The following is a 19,908-nucleotide window of genomic DNA, read 5'->3' as shown; positions in this document are numbered from 1 at the left end:
TACAACACACACACACTTTTGATAAATTCAAGTATGTTTTCCCTATCTTGAACAGTACATGTTGCAATAAGTCTTCCTGCCTAATAAGCCCAACATACAGAAGTGTAAGAAATTGTATAAGTGAGAAAGACAGTCCATGTCAAACAATAATATTATATTTTTAAAAACCATGTAGAAAAAGTCAACTGTTCAAACATAGGAACCAGTTGTAGACTAGGTAACTCAATTCTAATTCGGCACTAGATACTAGTTTTAAAAAGAGGCGGATTGGACAGGAGGAATTCGCCCTTTAAATTTTTAATTAGACGAGTTGATAATGTTGTGACCGATATCTTGGAGATTAGGTTTAAGCATGTGCAATTAAGACAACTGCTCCACTCGGAGTCCTGCTGGTCCTATATTAAAGAGGAAAGATAAACAGAAAAAATAGTTTTTTCCACGACGGGAAATTATTAAGCAATAAGCTATTATGTCAGATGCTTCAAAACAACTCTTATCGAAGAAGCTGGAAGAAGAGACCGGCTGTAGGGTATCTAAGGCCATCTGGCCGATAATTTTGCTGAGAAGAAAAAGCTCCGTTCTATCACTTAGTAGGTCTGATCTAAGGATTGTGGAAGTCATCATGACTAACCACTGCAGTATCAGATATCTGACTTCAAAATCGAACAAGGAATTATGGCCTTTAAACGGCCAATGAAACTGTAACGCGCTGCTAGAATATTGCTCTGCAGTATTTTGGCCCAAAATTGGTATCCGGAGATTTTGTTGGCCATTGTGCGCTGGAAATGAAGCGAGGAACCTCATTTTGTAACTATTCTTGGGTGGTGCGTGCTGAGTCCTGTTGGAATGTCCAAGGTCTGCGACCAAAATGTTTGTGTGCCACCTCCTCCAGAATATATTGGGCATTTATTCTGATGCCACGATCGATTAATACGAGCGGAGAGCGACCATCGGCTGTTATGGCGGCCCACAACATTACCATGGCCGACGCTTGCGTTCTGGTGGCCAACCGAAGATGCACATTTTCAGCTGACCTCTTTGGCAAGTAAACACGATCATTTTGTTTGTTTAAAAACTGCTGGACAACGAATGTTTTCTCATCGGAGAAAACCTAATTCGGCAGTTCACCACTTTCGGCCAAGCGATGCAACTCTTTTGAGTCTATTTTCTTTCTGATGCGGTGTAAATTCTTGTACTTTTTGGTGTTTCAATGACATTACCCCGAGCTTATTTTTCAACATTTGGCGAAAGGAATATTGCGATATGTTCAGCTCACGAGACATTTTTTGGCCACTGCGACGCGGGTATCGATCAAGTGGCTTCTTTACTTTTCGACGTCGGGCTACGCTACCAGTATCACGTAATTGGTAACGAGCGATGGTACGGGACACAAAAGATTAATTCGCATTTAAATGCTGGAGTGCTCTAACAATAGCCACCTGTGGTGATTTTCCAGCCAAATATAAAGAAATCACACTATCACGCTTGAATTCCTTTACGAATAACTTTTTTTGTCAGCAAACTTCTCACCAAGATACTTTTGTATGCTTATAAACAATGTAATGACCTATCACTGGAATAATTTTAACAGCTGTCGGACGAGTGGCTTAGAAATGACAGCAGTGGTGAAGTTGGTTGCAGTTTTTTCATCTCACCCGGTATGTACCCGCTCTCTAGCCATATGGCTGAGGGTATACTAATTTACATTTAAAACAAAAATACCAACCAATTTATACTTTATGTACAAAATATATTTTGCAAAAGTATCTTTCTTTTGTTACATAAATACATTTCTTATCATTATCATACACATATGTTTGTAAATTTTTATACATATATATTTTTTATTATTTTCATAGTTAAAATGCTTAAATGCATTAATGATTTCAATTCTTTTACTTGATTAAAAATTTAACTAAATATGAGCTGATTTAAAATTTAATTTGCTAATAACTAAAAACAGTATTTTTATTTTGTTTTTTTTTTTTTGGGAAATACATTTGAAGAAACATTTTAAGACGGATATACTAAAGAAAATGTTTACTTTTTATAAACAATGACTATGTTTTGTGTATATTTGCGACGCATAGTAACAGAAAGGAAGAAAGAAGGGAAGAAACATCAAAAACAAACAAAAGCTATATTACGGATGCATTTGAAAAAAATATATAATTTTTTCTCAATCATCATCATCATTTGCACAATTATTTCCATATTAGGCAAGAAGCACTCACAACACATAACACAAACAAAAATACAACGGAAAACAAAAATATATAAACATAAAGTAATACATTTGTTTAAAGAATGTTTCGTTTAAAATATGTGAAATAGCAAAAAAATGCATAAAAGCAAATGCAGTTAGTAAATCATTTTATGGCATAGCCATTGGGGTTATTGCTTTGCCAGCGCCATGTGTCGACACACATTTCATCCACACCACGAGTAGCCTTCCAACCCAAAGCCTTTTCAGCAAGGCTGGCATCGGCATAACACGTTGCCACATCACCGGAACGTCGATCAACCAATTTATAGTTGATATTTCTGCCCGAAGCCTTTTGGAAGGCATGCACCATTTCCAATACCGAATAGCCAACGCCGGTGCCCAAATTGTAGGCAAAGAAGCCCGTCTCAGCAATGTTGCGTAATTTATCCAAGGCCTTGACATGACCTTCGGCCAAGTCTACTATGTGAATGTAATCACGTACGCCAGTGCCATCTTTGGTTGGGAAATCTGAACCGTACACCTGCAAGCAGTCACGTCTGCCCACAGCCACTTGGGCAATGTATGGCATCAGGTTGTTGGGCTCACCATTGGGATCTTCACCGATACGGCCGCTGGGATGGGCACCAACCGGGTTGAAGTAGCGTAACGAAACAACGGCCCAACGCTAAAATGAAAAGCATCATATTTGAATGTATTAAAATGTGTAAACATATTGTATTTCTCATACCTTATCAGATTTACACAAATCCTTGAGAATTTCTTCGGTAAAGTATTTGGTTTTACCATAAGGACTTGTGCAATTGCCTACCGGATGTTCTTCGGTAACGGGCAAAAATTGTGGCTCACCATAGACGGTGGCACTGGAACTGTACACAAATTTGAAGACATTATTATCGGCCATAGCTTCCAATAAAACATTTGTCCCCGTCATATTGTTGTGATAATATTGCAATGGAATGCGGCATGACTCTCCGACAGCTTTGAGGGCAGCAAAATGTGCAACCATATCAATTTTATGCTGCAAAAAAAGAAAGGAAGACAGAAACAGATTAATATTAAAAATGACAAAACAATACTCTTGGAGGGAGGTAAACAAATTTTTAAGGATTTGTTGTAATTTTTAAACATTTGTTCTTTTTAAAATTAATGCTTCCTTTTTTCGACCTTTTAATTTTTATGCCCTTAGCCATATGGCTAGAGAGGCCAAAACGTTCCTCGTGCCGTCTCTTGGACCAAATCCATTTCAGGACACTTGGAGTCGATCTAGCGATATCCGTCCGTCCGTCTATCTGGCTGGTGCGTACGATAACTCTCGGAGGGAGTATCCGATTTGGTCCTAACTTGGTACATGGTAATAATATTATCAAACTTAGATCGAGTTCGGAGATGGGCAATATCCGTCCACTACTTCTGGTACCGCCCCCACAAAGTTCGAGCTTTTCAAAGAAAATGTTTTACTGCACAGACAGAAAAAGGATAATCTGATTTTGCTTGCGAAAATTGACAATATCGGACACTCCACAAAGGGTCAAAAGGGTGAGATGAAAAAACTGCAACCAACTTCAGACTGCTGTCATTTCTAAGCCACTCGTCCGACAGCTGTTAAAATTATTCCAGTGGCAGCGCATTATATTGTTTACAAGCGTTCAAAAGAATTTTGGTGAGAATTTTCTCGACAAAAAAGTTATTCGTGATGGAATTCAAGCGTGATAGTGTGATTTGGCTGGAAAACCACAAGTGGCTATCGTTAGAGCACTCCAGCATTAAAATGTGAATAATTTTTTTTTGTCTCGTACCATAGCTCGTTACCGTGATACTGGTAGCGTAGCCCGACGTCAAGGAAGTGGACGGAAGAAAACAGCAACATCAGCAGAAGTGGTTCTAAAAGTAAAGAAGCGACTTGATCGAAACCGCCGTCGCAGTGGCCGATAAATGGCTCGTGAGCTGAGCATAACGCAATATTCCAATCTGCAAATATTGAAAAATGAGCTCGGGGTAAAGCCATTAAAATTCCAAAAAGTGCAAGAACTTACACCGCAACAGAATGAAAATAGACTCAAAAGGGCTAAAGAAATGCTTCGCTTGGCCGAAAGTGGTGAACTGCCGAATTTAGGTATCTCCGGCGAGGAAACATTCGTTGTCCAGCAGTTTGTAAACAAACAAAATGATCGTGTTTCGGTTGGCCACCAAAACTCAAGCGGTGTGGGCCGCCATAACAGCCGATGGTCGCTCTCCACTCGTATTTATCGACCGTGGTATCAGAATAAATGCCGAATATTATCGCGAAAATACTCTGGAGGGTGTATTAAAGCCTTGAGCACGCAAACATTTTGGCCACAGACTTTGGACATTCCAACAGGACTCCGCACCATCGCACTCAACACGCACCACCCAAGAATGGTTACAAATTGAGCTTCCTCGCTTCATTTCCAGCGCACAATGGCGACCAAAATCTCCGGATACCAATCTGTTGGACTATTATGTCTGGAGTATTTTCAAAAGCAAGGTTGGCATTGAAAAATACCAAAATGTCGATCACCTCAAGCAAGCGCTTCGCCAGGAATGAGCCAAAATACCGCAGAGCAACATTCGGGCAGCGTGTGACGGCTTCATTGGCCGTTTGAAGACCATAATTCGTGTCAAAGGTGACCAATTCGAACAAATCTTAACTTGTTCTAAAATTTGATGCTATTCCGACATTTCTTGATTTCATTCAATAAAATTAAAAAAAAATGTAAAAATTATGGCGTTTGACTTTGTTGCAGTTTTTTTTATCTCACGCTGTATGTAGGCCTGGAGCCTTGGTTCTTTCATTCAAAATTACTATCAGCCTTGCGGCTAATATATTTCGAATTGTCAATGAAAATACGTATTGATGTAATTGTGCATTTTGAAATGATTTGTAATACTGAGTAATGTTAAAAAAGTTCAATATCAATTATCAATTAGATCTATTATCTTGTTTGATAAAATCATTTCTCAATATTCCACAGTGAAAGAATTACAAAAGAAGTTTTATTTTTAGCTAGATAAAATGTCATTAGATAAATATTTTTTCAGTTCTTTTTTTTTTTTTTTGAAACTCAGTTGGAAGTTCCCCTTCTGAAACAGGAAACATAGACATAGCAAATATTTACAGTTGAATATGTTCTTTTTTTGTTTTTTTTTTGTTTTTTTTTTTTTTTTTTAAAGGAAAGAAATTGGTTGGCATTGCTTGAGTTTGATTGTATATTTTTGTGGGTCCATAATATTGCTTCATGAGCAAATAAACATATAACAAACTACCGACAACGTCACACTTGATATCTACATTTCCTCATGTACTGCATACGTGTTAAAAAAAACCAACACAATTGGTATGTATTGAAAGTGAGGGTAAAAAAGAACTCGAGATAAGACATTCTTTACTCAAGACATTTTTGTTATCATGGACTATTTGTTTATCACTGTTACTGCATTAAAAATTACTTGAAAAACGAAAAGAAATGTATTTCTTCGCTAAACAAAAAAATGAAAGTCATAATATTCAATGCGTTCCACAATTTTCAGTTTGACTAATTCGAAAAAAGAAATGTCATACTTTATCCAATTTCTGTTACACATTTTTGCTATTTATACCCTCAGCCATATGACTACAGATACAGCAAAAAAGCGCCTTATCGAAATAACGATTTTAGACCCTAGGTCTCTTTGGACCAAATCCGTTTCAGGACATTTGGAGTCAATCTAGCGATGTCCGTCCTCCCGTCTGTCTGGCTGGTGCGCACGATAACTCTCGAAGGGAGTATCCGATTCGATCTAAACTTGGTACATGGTAATATTGTTATTAAACTTAGATCGAGTTCGGAGATAAGCAATATCGGTCCACTCCTTTCGGTTCCGTCCACAAAAAAAGGTCGAAATTTTCAAAAAAATATTTTCATTTGATATAGTAAAAACGGGCCTTATCGAAATAACAGTTTACGGCCCTAGGTCTCTTTGGACCAAATCTGTTGCAGGACAGTCGATCTAGCGATTTCCGACTATCTGGCTGGTGGTCCAAACTTGGTAAATCGTAATATTATTATCAAACTTAAATCGAGTTCGAAGATGGGCAATATCGGACCCCACAAAGGGCCGAAATTTAAAAAAAAAATGTTTTACTGCACAGAAAGAGAAACGATAATCCAAATTTGCTCCAGCTTGCCAGATCCTAATATTTGCATCAATACTAGGTGCAAAAAACATCAGTCCACTCCATCAAATACCTCCATCCGATTCTATTCAGAGTAGGCGCATCTCAATATTTTCAGCAACACAAGACCTGTTAGAAAGATGGTACATATCGGACCATCCCTTATGGTACCTACCCCACAAAGGGTCAACGTTTTAAATAACCAAAACGATCATAAAAAACGAAATAAGCATCCGGTTCTTTTCATATTTCACACAACACATTGTTTCAACTAACACAAGACGTGCTGTAAAGATGGGATATATCGGTGCACTCCTTCTAGTACCTAAGCCACAAAGGGTAAATATTTTGAACATCCATTTAGCTCATTCCCATAGCAATATTTTATAGATAAAGTGTGAAAGTGTGTATTTTTCAGTGCCAACCTTGCTTTCCAAAATACTCCAGACACAATAGTCTAACGGATTGGTATCCGGAGATTTTGGTGGCCATTGTGCGCTGGAAATGAAGCGAGGGACCTCATTAACCATTCTTGGGTGGCGCGTGCTGAGTGCGATGGTACTCAGTCCTGTTGGAATGACCATGGTCTGCAGCCAAAATGTTTGGGTGCCCAAGGCTTTAATACACCCTCCAAAATATTTTCGCGATAATATTCGGCATTTATTCCGATGCCACGGTCGATTTATACGAGCGGAGAGCGACCATCGGCTGTTATGGCGGCCTACACCATGACCATAGCCGGCGCTTGAGTTCTGGTGGCCAACCGAAGGTGCAACTGACCTCATTGGCAAGTAAACACGATCATTTTGTTTGTTTACAAACTGTTGGACAACGAATCTTTTCTCATGGGAAAAAACCAAATTCGGCAGTTCACCACTTTCGGCCAGGACAAGTGAGACAACTCTTTAGCTTTTCGGCCACTGCGACGCGATACCGTAACGGTAACGAGCGATGGTACGAGACACAAAAGATTTATTCACAATTAAGTGCTGGAATGCTTTAACGATAGCCACTTGTGGCTTTTCAGCCAAATATAAAGAAATCACTCCATCACGCTTGAATTCCATCACGAAAAACTTTTTTGTCGGGAAAATTCTCACCAAAATGCTTTTGTACGCTTGTAAACAATATAATGAGCTGTAACTGAAAGAATTTTACCAGCTGTCGGGCGAGTGGCTTAGAAATGACAGCAATTTGAAGTTGGTTGCAGTTTTTTCATATCACCCTATACATACTTGAAGTACCTTTACTTATCATTTCTGGGAAATAATGTGCAATTAAAAAATTGCTAACAGATAACATAGGAAGAGCATGTGGTTAAACAAATTATATAATTTTGTTAATCTTTAAATAGCGATTATTCAATTTGATTTGATTAAGATTCATCACAGTCCCTTTAGGTACAATATCTTTATATTGATATTAAAATTGTTACATATGCTTTGAACACTCCAAGCATCATGGAAATTAAGGAATGTCTTATTAATCGTGATCTGCATTAACATCATATAAAATGTAATATCTATAGCACCACATAGTATAGTTGTGAAAATGATTACAATTACAAAATACCAATAGATAGGCTTTAGGCTTTTCATTCCCCCACTTGAAGAGCAATTGTGCAAATATTACATTTAGCAGTTGTAGTTATCTCTTAACACACACAGATACTATAAACATTGTTATTTGCTTTTTATTTATTTGCTCACCTATAAATGTGATGTTCTGTTCTAAGGTCGGCCAAATCGACATTTCAATCACGTACACAATCTGCTGCGGGAAAAACTTAAGTGGATACAAAAGTGTACTTTGTTTTTTTTATTATTATTGCTCGTCGGACTTCCACACAGACACACGCGCATACTTTTTGCATTTATGCCAAATAAAAAATGTCATATAAATATGCAATATAATATAAAAAGGAAACTATAATAATAGTGCATTTAATGCCGATTGTTATTGCAACAAATTCATATCAAAGCTTTGCATATTCTGGTGATTCTAAATTTGCTAATATAACGAATTATTTTGTGATGGCGTGGGCCGCCATAACTGCCGATGGTCGCTCTCCGCTCCTATTAATCGACCGTGGCATCAGAATAAATGCCGAATATTATGGAGAAAATATTCTGGAGGATTAATTAAAGCCTTGGGCACGCAAACATTTTGGCCGTAGACCTTGGACATTCCAGCAGGACTCAGCTCCATCGCACTCAGCACGCGCCACTAAAGACTGAGGTTCATCGCTTCATTTCCGGCGCACAAAATTTAAAAAAAATGTAAAAATTAAGGCGTTAGACTTTGTTGCAGTTTTTCATCTCACAGACAAAAGTATTGAAAACTTTGACCCTTTGTGGGACAGGTACCAGAAGGAGGGGACCGTTATATTCCATCTAGACAACAGATCTTGCGCTAGCAAAAACATTTGGATGTGTGAAATTTGAAGAGAGTTGGATGCTTATTTCGCTACCTTTGAGCGTTTTTTTATTTCAAAATCTCGAACTCTTGAACTCTTTGTGGGGGAGGTAGGTTGAAGGAATTGTCCGATCTCTACCATCTTAATAACAGATCTTGTGTTAATAGAAATATTGAGATGTACCAAGTCTGAATGTAATCGGATGTTAATTTCGAGTTTTATGAGCTTCATAGTTATTCAAAATGTTGGCCCTTTGTAGAAAAGGTACCAGAAGGAAGGGACCGGTATGTTCCATCTTAGCACCAGACCTTGGGTTAATAAAAATATTGTGATAAGTGTAATTTGAAGAGAACCGGATGCTTGTTTCGGATTTTATGATTGTTTTTGTTATTCAAAACTTTGACCCTTTGTGGGGAAGGTACTAGATGGAGTGGACCGATCTCTTCCATCTTTATAACAGATCTTGTGTTGATAGAAATATTGAGATGTGCCAAGTTTGAATGGAATCGAATGCTAATTTCGCGTTTTATGAGCTTCATGGTTTCTGAAAATCTTGAGCCTTTGTTGGGGAGGTACCTGGAGTGGACCGATATATCCCACCTTCACAGCAGATCTTGTGTTAGTAGAAATAATGGGATGTGTGAAAAATGAATAGAACCGGATACTTATTTCGGATTTAATAATCGTTTTGGTTATTCGAAACCATGACCCTTTGTGGGGGAGGTACCTGAAGTAGTGGAACGATATATCCCATCTTCACACCAGACCTTAAGCTAATAAAAATATTATTATGCTTATTTCCGATTTTTTCATCATTTTGGTTTTTCAAAATGTTGACTCTTTTTGGGTGGAGGTACCAGAAGGAGTGGTCCGATCCCTACCATCTTTATAACACATCTTGTGTTGATAGAAATATTGCGATGTGTCAAGTCTGAATGGAATCGGATGTTAATATCGCATCTTATGCTTCATAGATATTCAAAATTTTGACCCTTTGTGGGGGAGGTACCAGAAGGAATGGATAAGTTGAGTTAATAAAAATATTGTGATGTGTGTAAATTGAAGACAATCGGATTCTTAAATCACATTTTATAAGAGTTTTATTTATTCAAAATTTTACCCTTTGTGGGGATGTACTTGAATGAGTGGACCAATATTGTTCATTTTCGCACCTGACCTAGCACTGATTAGGATTTTCAAAGTTGGAGCAAAATTGGATTTTCCTTTCTCTTCGTGTGCAGTAAAATATTTCCTGTGGAAATTTTGACCTTTCGTCGGGGACGTAACAGAAGGGCTGTACCGATATTGCCCATCTTCAAACTCGCTCTTAGTTTGATAACAATATTACCATGTACCAAGTTTAGATCGAATCGGATGCTCCCTTCGACAGTTATGGTGCGCACCAAATGTCCTGAAACGGATTTGGTTCAAAGAGACCTAGGGTAAAAAAAAAACCGTTATTTCGATGGGGTACCTTTTGGCCGTCTCAAATGATATATACCCTATGTAGCCATATGGCTGATGATATATCAAATGATATGTACCCTCTGTAGCCATATGGCAGAGGGTATAAAAATATTCATATAACATATGAGAAATACTCTTGAAAAACTTTTCTAAACCGGTTATAAAACCTAAACTACTTATGTAAAAAATTAGGTTAAATATCGGTCAATGAACCGCATACATATACGTTACTACATATATACGTATTTTCATTACCCACTCCATATAAATACATGCGCACACGTCTTCTCAATATTAATGACGAATTTCAAAGAACGTTCGCTGAACTTAGAAATAAAATAAATAAAAAAAAATTTTTTTTTTTTTGATTCAACATACCTCTTGAAATACCGATCGAACTTGTTCACGATCTGTTATATCCACACGATAAAAGTGGACCTTCTTTCCGGTTATCTCTTGGACACGATTTAGGGCTTCGGGTAGTTTTGCTGTACCGGAACTATATGCATTACATAGATTGTCAACGCAGACGACATTGTAGCCAGCATTGAGCATCTCCAGAACTGTGTGTGAGCCAATATAACCAGCTCCTCCGGTTACCAGAACAGTTGGGGGAGCCATTATGCTACTTGTTGTTGTTGTTCTTGTGGTTATTTATTAAAACTGGAACAGTGAAGGAAAACGAAAGTGTAAGTAGATAAAATTTCACAGTAAAATACAGATCGATAGGCTTGATTTATTCCAAACAATTGACGTCAGCAAAACTTAAAAAAACAGAACAATCCGAATCAACTGAATTATATTTCATCAATACCACAACAATTGCGAACAAAAATAATTGATGAACTGGCAATAATAATTGTTGTATTTGCTCTCGGCTACTTTTGTATGTACGAACGAGCTTAGGTGTTATAATTTGAATATTTTACACAAGTTCTTGCCGTTATTTCCGTTGCTGGCCAATGATCCACCAAATATCAAATAGTTCCTCTGCTGCTGGTGTGTAAACAAACACGTTGTCAGTGTTGTCGTCTAATATTGTTTGGAAACAGTGGCGCTGATGATGATGATCAACATCATCGTCATCATCATCGTCGTTGAAGATGTGATTGTACTCTACCGGTCAGACAACAAAATCTCCCCCCCAAAACAACATGAGCGGTTGTATCGTATTTTGTTTGTGTACTAGACGCACCAGGCAAGGTGAGTAGATGTTGAGGAAGATGAGCAGCTGCTTGTCAGACATCGTCATTTTAATTCAAAAATTAAAAGCGCAACAACAACGGCAACAAAGACGACACCACACTCATCCACAAAACTCATTCAATTCATTGGTCAAGTGGAAAAGATGCTGACCTCCGTTAATAATAGATTTGTTTGGATTTTTTGAAGTTTCCACGTCTTAACGCCCCTTTTCAGTGCCTTCCAGTATTCCACAGTTATTAACGACATACGCACACACTCATCAACATTCAAAGAATTTGCGAATTTGCAGTAGAGTTCATTAACAATTTCACTTGTTTTCCCCCTAAACTTTCTTAGCTTTTTCTTCTTCATCATAACAGTCACTCTCACTACTCACGGGTATAGAAGTTCCGCCAGCACACACGACCACCGCAAACCAAGACGTTTATTTCAGACTGGGAGTAAATTTGCTCTGGCTATAGCTTTTATTCGTGTGTTCTTGATAAAGTTATGATTGCTTTGGGTTCTGCAGTGCTATCGCCAGCCACTCTCTGTGTAGTATCAGAACTCAGGCGGTCGGTGTCACGCACACACAATTCACATTCATATGTTTACATTGGGTTTCCTTCAGTGCCTAATCATTTATTGATAACGTGGTTTTTATGCAACATCTTCAGTATAGAGTGTATTGCATTTAATCATCTAGTTCAAAAAAATATACATACTTAATAACACTTGACATCAATAAAATATTAAATATTATTGAAAAAAAAAAAAACATGCACTCATTGAATGAGAGTTGGATTTTTGTACCGTTTCTCTCAGAGTATGCCCTAATAAGAAGATTATTTGGTGGATTATCGAAAGGATGTTCACACTGTGGAGTCGCCATTTGGAATTTGTCTTTTATGTCATGTTCATACGGAATGTTAAAAACATAAACACACACTTGCATGGTAGAAGAATATAGGTAAACGCATCGACACAGCTGCTGAAACAATGAACTGTCAAACCAATTTTGGAATTGAAAATGTTGAATGAAAAATTATTTAAATTTGTAAAAATTGTTGAAAAACACGAATTATAATAGCCTCCGAATGACGTCGTATAAGAAAACGTATAAAAATCTTTATATTTAAAAAAAACATTTAAAATTTTTTGACATATCAATGCTCCCAAGCTTTGATGCATCTACCTGTATTCTTCTGCCATGCACACTTGCATTGGCGGCATGGCAGAAGAATACAGGTAAATACAAGAACGCTTGGAAGCATTGATATGTGAAAAAAATTAAATGTTTTTTTTCAAATATAAGTAGATTTTTATATGTTTTCTTATACGACGTCATTCGGAGGTAATTATAATTCGTGTATTTCAACATTTTTTACAAATTTAAATAACTTTTCATTCAACTTTTTCAATTCCAAAATTAGTTTGACATTTGATTGTCCCAGCAGCTGTGTCTATGCGTCTACAGATATTCTTCTACCATGATTGGCGGTCTTTATTTAAAGAAACAAAAGAATAATATGTTAATTTTGCAGAAAGTAGGGGAACGAAAAGCTAACTAAGAAATAAAAGAGAAATATTAAATTCGTTCTGAGAGAACTGTTTTGCCAAAATTAGATGACAATCCTTCAAAAAAATCTGGGTGATTTTTTTACCTATTATTGTTCCAGAACTGCAAGAATGTAAAACTTCTTGCCATGACAGCGGATTTTTCCTTTATGATATTGAAAAAAATTGCAAATCTATTAGATTCTTGCCATGCACTTACTAGGCTGAAATGTTGGAAAGAGTATGTCAGAAAATGTAAATAAACCAATGAATGTAAGAGATTTTATATTGAAATTCATCATTAATCCGCAAACACACAATTTCTTATACCCTCCACCATAGCATGGAGGGTATATTGCGTTTGGCATTCCATTTGTAACCCCTCGAAATATACATTTTAGACCCCACAAAGTATCTATATTCTTGATCAGCATAAAATTCTATGTCGGTTCTGCCCGTCTTTGGAAATCACTCTAGCTCCAAACGAAATGAAGTAGATTGATAAACTTCAAATGTATATTATGTCTGCAGGTCTTTTAGTGTTGAAAATGAGGCATGTAGGTACACGTTTTGGTATAGCTCCCATATAACCGTACCTCCCGATAATAGGTATTTTGATGATTTTTGCGACATTATTCACCGGAATTATTTAAAATTTGGTATTTGAAGGTTGAAATGGATACTCAACCTAAGACAGAAAATTATGTGCGCAGATCCACGTCTTCTTATAGCCCCATATAACGGGACCTTTCGATATTCGGTTTTTTTTTTTGAAGATTTTAGCGACATTATTCACCGGAATTGTTTCAAATTTAGTATTTGAAGTTCGTAATGAATACTAAATCCTATTACAGAAAATTGTCTTTGCAGGTTCACGTCTTCTTATAGCCCCCATATAACGATACCTCCCTATATTCGGTATTTTGATGATTTTTAGCGGCATTATTCATCGGAATTGTTTCAAATTTGATATTTGAAGTTCGTAATGGATACTACAGCCTAAGGCAGAAAATTGTCTGTACACCTCCCTATATGGATGATTTTAGCTACATTATTCGCGGATTTTTTTTTAAGTTTGGCATTTGAATATTGTAATGGCTTGTGACAAAAAGTTGCCTATGCAAGTCCACGTCGTCGTTTAGACTCTAATATGACAAATACATTTGGTATTTTTAAGATTTTAACAAAATTTTTAACGGATTTTTTTTTTTTCGAAAATTGCCAAATTCTTTTCACATGGTGGAGGGTATTCAAATTTCAGACAGGCCGAACTCACAGCTTTTTTACTTGTTATAACGTCGTTACATTATTTTTACTATTTTATTAACAATTGCTGTGTTCCAGAACCTGCAAGAATCTATCAGTTTTATATTTTTTTTTGATATCATAAAGGAAAATTCGGTTGTCGAATGAAAATATATTTGGGGTTTTATATCAAATATTTTTTATGTCATTGACATACACCCAAAGCTTTTAGCTTTAGAAAGTAGCTATCACGCCGAAATTTTGGAATACATATTTTTTATTTTTAATATTTTTGGCATTTCAATGTTTACATGCGTAGTAAAATAAAGAAGGTAAAGTCATTTCAAATAAGTACACCCATCTATGCATTTTCTGTAATGTACTTTGTCAAATTTCACTGCAGAGAAGAAAGGTTCCCATCTCTGATTTGTGTATGTACAATGAATTCATAAATATACATTATGACAACAAGACATCAAATGTATAATTTTGAAACAATTGAAAACATATAATTGCATGACATTTCCTTCTTAATTCTACCATGCTTACATGTATCACCTACCTGTTTTCTTCTACCATGGAACACCGATAACATGTACCCCATACTTAGCAAATGAGAGCATTTATCGAAAGAAATTATGACAAGAGAAGAAGAAGAAGAAGCAGAACTGTCAAATTGGTCTAATCGGATTTTTTTGGAAACAACCACGGCACAGTTTTGCTAGTATTAATTTGACTTGCAAATACTAAATAAAAATGTCTAAAATACTTAAAGCCGTAAGTTCTGAAGAATAAATACCTTTTATTTCCCAATATACAATAAACAGAAATTGGTATACGTACATGCTATATTCAGGCTATGCGAATTGTATTTGTTATTGTTATGTCATAACTGGAGGGCAGAGTATTTTAGATTTCTAAATATTTAGTGGGGTTTAAATGTTCTAACCTTATCTGCCAACAATTATTAATATATCCTCTTACAGAGCACCGGTTTAACTGGATTGGCCGTTGCCGCCAATCCCCATCACACACTATCGGCTTTGTATGGTAAAATTTTGAGAGCCGTGGCCAAAATGCCACAAGATGCTGCCTACCGTAAATACACCGAACAAATTGTCCAACAACGTTCGAAAGCTGTGGAAACTGTAGGTGATTTGTTGTATTTATCGTTTTTCTTATATTAAATTAATTTTGTTGTTATTTTTCCTTTCAGCACAAAGATATCTCCTCTTTAGAGAAGGCCATTGGCTGTGGCCAAGTCGAAGAACTTATTGTCCAGGCTGAAAATGAATTGGTATTGGCCCGCAAAATGTTGGGTTGGAAACCATGGGAAAAATTGGTTCAGCCTGCCCCAGCCAAGCAATGGGATTGGCCACCAGCCCAAATCAGCGAACCAAAACTTTAAAGTGAATTAGAAATTGTTTCCTTTTGTTTAGTGAATGAAATTCATCGTAATGAAAGTACATTTGTAAGATTTTGTTATATGGAATATTTTCTCCCAAGAATAATGTAGACTTTGAACAGCATAATGGCAGGCTTCAGATGCGAGTTGTCTGGAGCGCAAATAAGAAAGAGCCCAATAAATAATATACCGTTTATTTGCAAGCACTTTGTGATTATTTCCTAAATTTAGTTGGTAAATAAATGTTTGCCAATATAGTTGGTAAATAGATGTTTGCCAATATAGCTGTGGTGCTTTACAGCGTTTAATAAAGTAAAAGTTGGTGACGCTTTCGATATCGATTTATAGTGAAATTGGATGTAGGATATTTCTTACTTTAACCCTTTCACCAATAACTAAAGTATTAAGGGATTTTTTTTTTGCCGTAGAGTGGAATGGTCTTAATGTTAGCAGTAAAAAATATAAATACATAATTTTTACATGTGTTGAACGTCATTTCCTTAAAAACAATGGTACCTAGATGTATGGTTTATTCTGAGATTTACAGTGAAATTTTGTATATAATATTTCTTCTTTTGACACCTTCGGCCGCAAATGAAATTTTATGTTACTTTTAAGGTATCAACTCGAAAAATTGATCACAAAAATTTGGAAATGTTTTCTAGAGTTTTTAGGAACATTAATGTAAGAATTTTTTGATATTCAATTGAAATCTTATCTTGGTGACTTATAATAAAATTTAATGACGAAAATTTTTGTCTTTGAAGTCATCCTTCGAAAATGATGCTTTGTAGTAGATTTTTCCATAAATTCACACAAAGTACGATTATAGCCCTAAAATGTGTTACGAATTCCTGGCATGTAGGTAAGATATAGACTTTTGGTGTATTCTGGAACCTATAGTAGACATTTATAACAAATAATTTTGTAGAATTTTTTGACTTGCTACGATCCCATATTTTGCCGAGGACCATACAGGGTGAGATGAACTTCAGACTGCTGTCATTTCTAAGTCACTCGTCCGACAGCTGTTAAAATTATTCCAGTGACAGCTCATTATATTGTTTAAAAGCGTACAAAAGCATTTTGGTGAGAATTTTCCAGAAAAAAAGTAATTCGTGATGAAATTCAAGCGTGATAGAGTGATTTCTTTATATTATCCTGGAAAACCACAAGTGGCTATCGTTAGAGCATTCCAGCATTTAAATGTGAATAAAACTTTTGTGTCTCGTACAGTTTACCGATTACGTGATACTAAGTGAACGGTAGAAAACAGCAAAATCAGCTGAAATTGTTCGAAAAATAAAGAAGCGATCGAAACAGCGTCGCAGTGGCCGAAAAATAGCTCGTGAGCTGAACATATCGCAATATTCCATTCGGCAAATATTGAAAAATGAGCTCGGTGTAAAGCCATTGACATTTTAAAAAGGGCAAAAACTTACACCGCCTCAAAAGAGACTCAAAAAGCTAAAGAGTTACTTCGCTTGGCCTAACCGAAAGTGGCGAACTGACGATTTCGGTTTTTCCGATGAGAAAACATTCGTTGTCCAGCAGTTTGTAAACAAACAAAATAACAAAATGATCGTGTTTATTTGCCAAAGAGGTCAGCTGGAAATGTGCACCTTCGGTTGTCCACTAGAACTCAAGCGCCGGCCAAGGTGATAGTGTGGGCCGCCATAACAGCCGATGGTTGCTCTCCTCTCGTATTAATCGACCGTGGTATCAGAATAAATGCCAAATATAATCGCGAAAATATTCTGGAGGGTGTATTAAAGCCTTGGGCACGCAAACATTTTAGCTGCAGACCTTGGACATTTCAACAGGACTCAACGCCATTGCACTCAGCACATTATTACAAAATGAGGTTCCCCGATTCATTTCCAGCGCACAATGGCCACCAAAATTTGTCTGGAGTATTTTCAAAAGCAAGGTTGGCACTAAAAAAATGCCAAAGTTTCGATCACCTCAAGCAAGGGCTTCGCCGGGAACGGGCCAAAATACCGCAGTGCAACATTCGGGCAGCGTGTGACGGTTTCATTGGCCGTTTGAAGGCCATAATTCGTGCCAAAGGTGACCAGATCGAACAAATCTAAACTTATTCTAAAATTTTATGATATTTCCCACATTTTTTGTAAAATTATGGCCTTTGACTTTATTTCAGTTTTTTTTTATCTCATCCTGTATGCAAAGGGGTGTAGGGCCGCCCGACTTCTAAACATTCGTTTCTGGTCTTAAAAATAAGGAAAAATATCAAATAAATAAAAACAACTTGTTGCATATTATTTGAATTATTTTGACAAAAAACGGGCATAGTCTAGTGTTTGCGAAGATCTTCTACCTCCTTATTGTACCATTAGGTGAACATGACCCACCTGATTCACAATTTATTTTAAATGCTTCCATTAAAATTTAGTGTAATATAGTTAGAGAGAAAACGAATGAAACATCCGAAACCTTCCCATGGGGGGAAATAATTTACACAAACAAGAGAGAAACTCATGAACATGGCCTACATTCACCCTGATCTGTTATCAGCAAAAATGAAAATCAAGCTCCAGACGAATACATCGACGAATACAACAAAAATTCAAGATTATTTTCAAAATATGAAATCAGTCTTAAAACAATACTCAAACATTGAACATAGGCACCCCCGTCTGTCACCTCAAAAGATTTCAAATAATGCTCACGGTGAATAGATTTTCGATTTTACATACAATATTTTTTCTATTGGCCGCGATGGTAATCATTAGCAATGCTTCCACACTGCGACACAAATCCATTACAGGACCAGCAGCTGTTCGAGTAAAACGTCAAATAGATTTAACCCTCTCAGCCGAGCACGATGAGAAGGAGGATGAAACGGAATTGGCCTTGGAGGCCATTGCCAATTTATATCGCAGTTCCGATGGTCGAACACAAATTGATGGTTCGGCTAAAGTGATACATCGCTCGAACTCTTTGCAAAATGGTAATAGCCGTTATTCGGGATCAATACGTATTCATCATGACTATAGGAAACGCAAATAACTTCTGATCTCTTAAGGTCCTGGCACTGATTGGAGAGTGGGTGTGCGGTTAACTTTTACATAAGCTGAGATACATATATATGTTTATATATGCATATATTCCATATCATCAAGTGGTGACCAGTTATGTCTTTTGTGAATTTCCCCAATTTTATGTACTCATGAATGTGGTTTCAAGATTATTGTTGTGATGATAAACTCTATGAACTCTGGTGTGGATTTTTCAAAAGTGTTTTCTTTTTTGTTATGTACTCTTTAATTGTAATGTAATGTATTAAAACAAGTAAAAAATCGGTTTTGCCGACAGATGTATACCCCCAGTTTTGAGTTATGATTATTCAAAGTATTGACCTTTTTGGGGGGGGAAGTTTCAAAGCAATTGGCCAATGTTGACAAATTTGTATCCGACATATGACTGATTTAAATATTACAACGTGACAGATTTGGACTATATCGACCACTGCCTGTACTTTATATGAGATATGTTCAGATTTTTGGAAAATATGGAAATATGCGTGAGCTAACAGATATAGCGGTCCGTTTCTATTTTCATACTTCATCTAATACAGACAAAAATGTTGGTATGTGCAAAATTTTGAAGGAAATCGAACATTTATATCCAATTTTATGCAGAATCATTAATTTCGATAAATTAGACAGTCACATCAGATTTCTGGTTAAGAAAAATATTTAGATATAGCAAGTTGTAAAGAATCGCCAACTTGTTTTGCAGGTTATGACAGATATAAGTATTGGAAATTGTCACCCTTTGTGGGTGAGGTACCAGAAGGGGTTGGAAGATATATATCATCTTTACAACAGATCTTGCGTTAGTAAAACTATTTGGATGTGTGAAGAAAACAGGATGCATATATCGGATTTTATGATCATTTTGGTTGTTCAAAACTTTCACCCTTTGTGGGGGAGGTACCAGAAGATATGGTCCGATCTGTACCATCTTTATAACAGATCTTGTGTTGAGGCAAATATTGAGATGTACCAAGTCTGAATGGAATCGGATGTTATTTTCGCGTTTTATGAGCTTCATGAATATCTAAAATTTTGACTCTTTGTGTAGGAGGTACAAGAAGGAGTAGACCGGCGTATTCCATCTTCACACTAGACCTTGGGTTAATAAAAATATTGTGATGTGTGTAATTTAAAGATATCCAGATGCTTGTTTCGGATTTTATGATCGTTTTT

At 36.5% G+C, this 19,908-nt stretch overlaps 3 protein-coding genes across 4 annotated transcripts; 2 read left to right on the top strand and 1 right to left on the bottom strand.

Annotated features, from left to right (window-relative positions):
* Positions 1-2,275: 2,275 nt before the first annotated feature.
* LOC101889139 (UDP-glucose 4-epimerase) lies at positions 2,276-12,241 on the bottom strand. Its single transcript, XM_005187054.4, has 4 exons — positions 11,867-12,241; positions 10,663-10,947; positions 2,955-3,245; positions 2,276-2,891 (listed from the first exon to the last, which is right to left on the bottom strand). The coding sequence occupies exons 2-4, from the start codon at positions 10,903-10,905 to the stop codon at positions 2,370-2,372; spliced, it is 1,056 nt and encodes a 351-aa protein (XP_005187111.1). The 5' UTR covers positions 10,906-10,947; positions 11,867-12,241; the 3' UTR covers positions 2,276-2,369.
* Positions 12,242-14,885: 2,644 nt separating this feature from the next.
* On the top strand, positions 14,886-15,879 carry LOC101888956 (NADH dehydrogenase [ubiquinone] 1 alpha subcomplex subunit 5). Its single transcript, XM_005187053.4, has 3 exons — positions 14,886-15,048; positions 15,258-15,419; positions 15,488-15,879. The coding sequence occupies exons 1-3, from the start codon at positions 15,028-15,030 to the stop codon at positions 15,677-15,679; spliced, it is 375 nt and encodes a 124-aa protein (XP_005187110.1). The 5' UTR covers positions 14,886-15,027; the 3' UTR covers positions 15,680-15,879.
* A 2,286-nt stretch (positions 15,880-18,165) lies between these two features.
* On the top strand, positions 18,166-19,025 carry LOC101888779 (uncharacterized). Of its 2 annotated transcripts, XM_020038057.2 has the most exons (3): positions 18,166-18,367; positions 18,465-18,647; positions 18,723-19,025. In XM_020038057.2, the coding sequence occupies exons 1-3, from the start codon at positions 18,175-18,177 to the stop codon at positions 18,767-18,769; spliced, it is 423 nt and encodes a 140-aa protein (XP_019893616.1). In that variant the 5' UTR covers positions 18,166-18,174; the 3' UTR covers positions 18,770-19,025. The 2 variants fall into 2 exon arrangements, with proteins under 2 accessions (XP_019893616.1, XP_019893615.1); XM_020038056.2 differs by having other exon boundaries at positions 18,465-19,025.
* Positions 19,026-19,908: the final 883 nt, after the last annotated feature.

The sequence above is a fragment of the Musca domestica genome, unplaced genomic scaffold (genome assembly GCF_030504385.1).
Source record: "Musca domestica strain aabys unplaced genomic scaffold, Musca_domestica.polishedcontigs.V.1.1 36, whole genome shotgun sequence".
In the NCBI taxonomy this organism is placed as follows: domain Eukaryota; kingdom Metazoa; phylum Arthropoda; class Insecta; order Diptera; family Muscidae; genus Musca; species Musca domestica.
This window is presented reverse-complemented; position numbering and strand designations above follow the sequence as displayed.